At 30.9% G+C, this 6,473-nt stretch overlaps 1 protein-coding gene across 1 annotated transcript; it reads left to right on the forward strand.

Annotated features, from left to right (window-relative positions):
• The first annotated feature begins 1,369 nt into the window (after positions 1-1,369).
• LOC108576903 (gamma-tubulin complex component 3) lies at positions 1,370-6,396 on the forward strand. The gene is made up of 11 exons (XM_017939976.1): positions 1,370-1,507; positions 1,742-1,908; positions 2,199-2,331; positions 2,435-2,849; positions 2,930-3,432; positions 3,564-3,756; positions 4,097-4,301; positions 4,809-5,030; positions 5,234-5,365; positions 5,752-6,009; positions 6,215-6,396. The coding sequence occupies exons 1-11, from the start codon at positions 1,435-1,437 to the stop codon at positions 6,389-6,391; spliced, it is 2,478 nt and encodes an 825-aa protein (XP_017795465.1). The 5' UTR covers positions 1,370-1,434; the 3' UTR covers positions 6,392-6,396.
• Positions 6,397-6,473: the final 77 nt, after the last annotated feature.

Consider the following 6,473-nt stretch of genomic DNA (forward strand, 5'->3'; position numbering starts at 1 on the left):
TTCGCAATTTTTTATAACAGTTGACTACACTCGCGTATAACAGATAGGAGACTGTCCCCTATAATGTTTAATAACTCCTAAACTAAAGCGAATATGTTAATGAAACTTACAAAGGAATGTAGCTAAAGGTGTTGCCTTTCGGATGCGTATAGTTATTTACATGCGAATTTAGCAGAAAGCTATAAAATTATTGAAAAACCGCAAAGATACTTGGCGGTATCCGGTATCGTTCCCGACATCCCGTGCTAAAATTATTAATAACTAATTATTGAAAGGGTTTAGAGCATTAAGGACTACATGGGAAAGTTGCTGAAGGTTCACTCTTCATTCTTCAATTCTAAAAGTTCACAGAATCATCGTAATTAATGAGTTATTAATGATCCGTCCCTTATAATGTTCAATAACGCCTAAACTAAACTGAATATGTTAATGAAACTTATAGAAGAATGTAGCTAAAGATGTTGCCTTCCAGTCGCATATAGTTATTTGCTCGAGAATTTAGTAGAAAGCTACGAAATTATTGAAAAACCGCAAAGATACTTGGCGGTATCCGGTATCGTTCCCGACATCCCGTGCTAAAATTATTAATAACTAATTATTGAAAGGGTTTAGAGCATTAAGGACTACATGGGAAAGTTGCTGAAGGTTCACTCTTCATTCTTCAATTCTAAAAGTTCACAGAATCATCGTAATTAATGAGTTATTAATGATTTTTCACGGACCGTCTTGGTTTAGCCCGTGGTTGGTCGAGCTTGGGTGCCCTCAGCCAATAGGAAGCGTTCTCTCTCTGTCCTTGTCGCACACTAGTGCTTTCCTTGTCTGATACCTCTGTTTATATTCTGTTATCCTATTAATAAATCGTTACTTCGCGAAGCCAAACGCGAGATGGCGTTAGTCTCGTTCTCCACTTTTTTTCCTGTTCTTGTCTATCCCTATTGCTTTCCTTGTCTAACACAGGGTACAGTTGCTATCCTTGGCTACCCCTATTTGTTCCCTTGTCTCTTTTCGCTGTTGCTATCCTCGTCATCCTTTTTATGTTTAATTGATACTTATAATCAATTTTTAATGGATTTAACAATATTAATGGTGTAGACAGTAAAATAAAGTTTCTAGTTTGTTTTTAATTATTTTAGCAGTAGAATAAGTCTCTGAGAATGAGATTCGAATGAGATTCATGGTTGGTTCGCATCAGTCGCTAAGCGTGGACCTCACAATAGTTACCATCTCATATTATGTTAAAAACATAATTTTTATACTTTTATAGCGAAACAAATATGCGCGCGTAAGTTGGCTGTATGAGTTGCTAATGTCAATTTGTTATTATTTATTGACAGTTTGAATAAATGTTAATGAACATTATAAGGTTATATACAAACAGAGTGTATTTGAGTGAATCAATATTCAGTATTGTTGGAAAAAATATTACATACAAATATGATAGAGGCGGAAACTGTGGGTAATCTCGTACAAAAAATGATTATTTCTCTTTGTGGAGAACAAAAACCGGGTAAGTTGCAATTTCTGTTTTTTCTCCACCTGAAAAAACGTTTTCTTTGGGTATAAAAATTCATAGTATTTATTACAGGCATTATTTAAATATATATATATGTAAACCTTCATTATTATGTATGTTATTTTACATGTTTATGTATCATTATTGCATTTTATATTAATATTATTATTAATTAAAAATAATATTATTTTAAAAAATCATATATTTTATATGTAATTATAATTTCAGAAATAATCAGAAAATGGATGCGTTTCTCACTGGGATTGTTGTCATCAACTCAAGGAATAGAAACATTACAGGAAGATGAAATTACTGTGGCAAGTCAAATAAAAGAGAAGTTGTCAATATGTGATACAGCACAATTTGACAAACTGTTTAATGAGTTAAGATCTGGGGTATGGTGAAAATTTAATATAAAAAAATTTTATGTTGCTGATAAAAATTAAGTGCATATTTAAAAAATAAACATGATTTTTAACATATTTGCTAACATTTTTTAATTTACTTAATTTATTATGTGTATAGATCTGTTAAGAATTGTTTTGTTTTACTGTAATTTTAAATTGGGGAAAAGATGAAATTATTTAATATTTATGATGTTGATAAAATTAAAAAAAATGTATATAATTAATTCTTTTGTTAGATATTGCAAGTTATCATTTATACATATTCATCTGTTGTTTAGCCACTAAAGAACAGAGCACGGATCCTTATATTTTTATTAAACATGTGTCAGTCAGCAGATCATTTAAAGGAAAAAGTTTTTTTGGCACCTGATTCAAAGTTAGGTTTATGTGCATCTTCTGCATTCACTAGTGGTAAGTAACATTTTTAATATTGTAATTAGTTCCTTTTTATTCTATTTTTTGTTAAAGTTGTTGCAATGTAAAATATTTAATATATAACATTTTTCTTATCTAGGGCAATCATCAGAAATTTATGCACCACCACAAATTGTGCCTATAAGTAACACAGACAGAAATACAATAGATTTTTTAGCAAGTTCTAACAAAATATATGGTGAAGAGTACATTTCAGAGGATGCATTAGTCCAAGATCTTATATATTCTTTTCAAGGTATTGAAGGAAAGATACTAAAATTAGATTCCAGTTATGGTTTTCAAATAGACCCAATGATAAACATTGATAGGCCACGAAAACAAGCAACCTTGAGATTGAGTGAACTTGGATATTTACACAATATCATACAAAAAGGTTTAGAAAGAATGTCAGCTAGTTCAAGTGGTCAAGTGGCTGATAGTTTTGTTGCAACATTACATTCTGAATTATCTGAGTATTACAGGTTTATAGCACTCATTCAAGAAGAAGTAAATAGGTATTAGTTGAAATTTAATGTAAAGATGCATAATATTTTACAATTTATTGCAAATAATAATATATTTAAATATTTAATAGAGTTCTGTCTCAGTCAGGATTATACAGAGTTACACTGTCCCATTTGCATCTTTGGGCATTTGATCCTCTAGAAACTTTAAAGTGGCTGGCAAGTATAGTAAAAGCTTGTCAAGGACAAAAAGGTGGTGCACTGGCTTCTGCAGTGTATGAATTTAGTAATCATGGTGATGCTAGTGTGAAAAAATTGGTTAGAAGGATCTTGGAAAATGTTTGTGATCCTTTGTATAATATGTTGATAAGGTGGATAGCAGATGGTGAATTAGATGATCCTTATAGAGAATTTTTCATCGAGGCTTGTGCTGATATTACTGGAGATAGAATGTGGCATGAGAAGTATCAAGTCCGCAACAACATGTTACCATCTTTTATTACAAAGGTACAAGCAAAAAAGATTTTGGGGACAGGAAAGAGTATTAACTTCTTACGTGAAGTATGCAAAGATTTCACCCCATGGCAAGGAAGACATACAGAAATGTTTAAAAATTTCAGTGAGGAATACAAAGGTATTTATATTCGATAATTCGAGTTTTAATTAAAATAGGAATATGTATACAGGGTGATTCCAGCAACTGGATCAAGTTATACATATATTTTATTTATTTATTTGTTCTTCTACCAAACATATCTTTTTCAGTTGACGTTCTTTTCGATATGGATCCTGATGGTCGGTTGCAGACAATGATGGATACAGCTTACAAAGAAACATCAACTAGAGTAGTTGAAGTATTAACAAAACAATATCACCTCATCGAGCATTTACATGCAATCAAAGGTTATTTGTTACTAGGACAAGGACACTTCATTCAGCATCTTATGCATTTATTAGAGTAAATACTATAATTTTTTAATCTCTTTTAAAAATCATTTTTCTGCTGACTCAATATGAGTGAACTCGGCATATATGCAGTGAACAACCGGCACGCTAGGTTGGAGCAAATAAACGCATTGAATGCGTTACCCAATACTGAAAATTAAACTTTTTATGTTTTTCAGTAGATCTTCATGATAGTACTATGCATTGTTGAGATTGTCCCATTAATGTTATTATTTAAAATACTGTATTAAAAATTTACTGTCCATTGTCTTTTTGGGACACTCTGTATACTACATATTTATTTTATTTCTTGTTTCTATAATGCTCTTTGTTTGTTTATTTACCTATATTAGGCCAGAATTAGATAAACCTGCCACTTCGTTATATCCACACAACATATCTTCTATTCTGGAAACGGGAATCAGAGCGACTACTGCAAAGGTAGATGATTTAGACGTACACAGACGGCTTGATGTAAGGTTATTAACACCTTCAGAAAACGAAAGAGGATGGGATGTTTTTATTCTTGATTACAATGTGGGAGGTCCCATTGGAACGGTATATATGGAAATAATTTATTTGTTTTAAAAGTAGTTGTATTTATTTTTAAAAAAAGTATACAAGGTGTTTGGCAATAGTTGGTAAAAAATTTAAGGGGAGATTTTACAAAACAAAATAAAACGAAAATTAAAAATATCAAAATTGCGTTTGAAGTTTCGCTTTGTGTTATTAACATTTAAAAATATCCCTGTTGCCGACCAAACTTTTCTACATCAGCGAATGTAGGGCACATCAAGGCACAGAAGGTACAGTGATTCTCAGGATCAACACATAACCGGTAGCTTACCTATACATACACAATGTAATGTATCCTCTGTATCAAAAAAATTTTATAGGAACCATTTTTTATATTTTGGCTCTCTTACGAAATATTTAATAGTTCTCAGTTAACTGAGATACACTGTATACGTGATTAAAAACATGTGATGCAATTTTATTATTTTCAAACATTCTGGATTTTGGAATACTTTTTTGTAATAGCAAAACAATATTTTATTTGTTTAGATTTTAGAACCCTGTAGGCAAATATATCAAACTGTATTTTTTGCTTTATGGAGAGCAAAAAGAATGGAATCTATATTGTCTGCAATTTGGAAACGTCAGATAACTTCGGCAAAGATGTTTCGTAAAATGCCCGAAGTTTTACCAATTCAGACACACATTCATTTAATTACAAGTAGTATGGTACATTTGGTTCATCAAATGCAATATTTTTTCTTATTTGAGGTAAAATAAAAAATTATGAATTAGTAATACATTAGTACAAATGAAAATACATATAATATTTAACTTATTAGATTATTACTTGTAGAAGTATAAATAACTTTTCTTCAATGAAAACGTATTCTTAGAATATTGATTTTATTGTATTTTATGTTATTTGTAATTGTAATTTATTGTAAGATATTATGGTACCATCGAATTTTAAGGTAATTGAGTGTTCCTGGGATGCATTTGCAAAACAGTTGGGACAAGCAGCATCATTAGATGATATAATCACGGCACATACTCATTTCATAGATGCTGTAAGGCGTGGTACATTATTGGATGAAAACTCACAGGTAAGTAGTTAAATCACAAGTGTGCTTGTACTCCGTATGTGTTTATATAATTTGTTGTATGTAGATTCTTTTATCCTATTACAGTAGAATTCCAATAATCCGGCATCCGATAATCCGGCACGCGTAGCTCTGACCACGACCGTGCCCTACGAATGTCATTCGTCAACACCAGTTTTTAAAACTGATTACTGTTACGATTAGTCTGATTTATGTCGTGTTTTGACTTATTTTCATTAAAAAGACATTGCTGTATTAAGTATAGCCGTTTTTAAAATTATTTTTCTCATATTTACTGCAATACCGGCATTGACGAAAACCCGAGCGTACCAGATTATCAGAATTCTACTGTACATATGTATGTAACTTCTAAAAATGATTTTCTATAGGAGCTTATGGATCACCTACGTTCTGTATATGGCCCAATCTTAGATTTACAAAATCTTGAAGAAACTTTTCTTACTCGTGCTACACAGGAATATGGAGCTCGATTAAAGGATAATAATTTACTTGCAACTTCTGAGCCATCAAGTCGATTAGATTTTTCAGAAGTCTGTGATGCAGAAATCTCCAAACGACAAATTGGATTTTCGAAATATTTAAATACACTTTCAATTCAACTTAGACTACTTTCAAGAACATATCAGGTAACATGTTATGTAAATTGTTAATTGTAAATATTTTATTACATCTTTTCAATGAAACTAAATCAACTACATTACTTCATTGTTATAATTTTTACATTGTACGAAGTATTTTACACAATTTTGTCTCTGTACGACATGTAAAAATGTAAAAATGTAACGACAAAAATGTACGACATAATTATACATAGCAACTATTTTTTTGCAGGATAGAGTGAAGAAATTTCTTATAATGCTTGCATCCGCGGAAGATGTCTCTTTACAATTATTAAGCGTGCGATTAGACTTCAATGAGTATTACAAAAGTAAAGATAGTCGTCTTGTTGTGCCATTAACATATTTGCACCGCAGACAAAGCGATCAAAGCTATCATAGTTGTAAATAATAAATACCAACAAAATTCTTTTATCACTAATGTTATTTTTTTTATAAAAATTCTCTAAATAAATATTTATTTATGTTATTTT

The sequence above is a fragment of the Habropoda laboriosa genome, unplaced genomic scaffold, assembly GCF_001263275.1.
Source record: "Habropoda laboriosa isolate 0110345459 unplaced genomic scaffold, ASM126327v1 scaffold561, whole genome shotgun sequence".
Lineage (NCBI taxonomy): Eukaryota > Metazoa > Arthropoda > Insecta > Hymenoptera > Apidae > Habropoda > Habropoda laboriosa.

Excerpts from the sequence above, each read along its gene's own strand:
- LOC108576903 (XM_017939976.1), top strand. The coding sequence starts at position 1,435 with ATGATAGAGGCGGAAACTGTGGGTAATCTCGTACAAAAAATGATTATT. Across the intron at positions 3,433-3,563 it reads TTTCAGTGAGGAATACAAAG|TTGACGTTCTTTTCGATATG; the intron begins GTATTTATATTC and ends TATCTTTTTCAG. Across the intron at positions 5,366-5,751 it reads TATTGGATGAAAACTCACAG|GAGCTTATGGATCACCTACG; the intron begins GTAAGTAGTTAA and ends GATTTTCTATAG.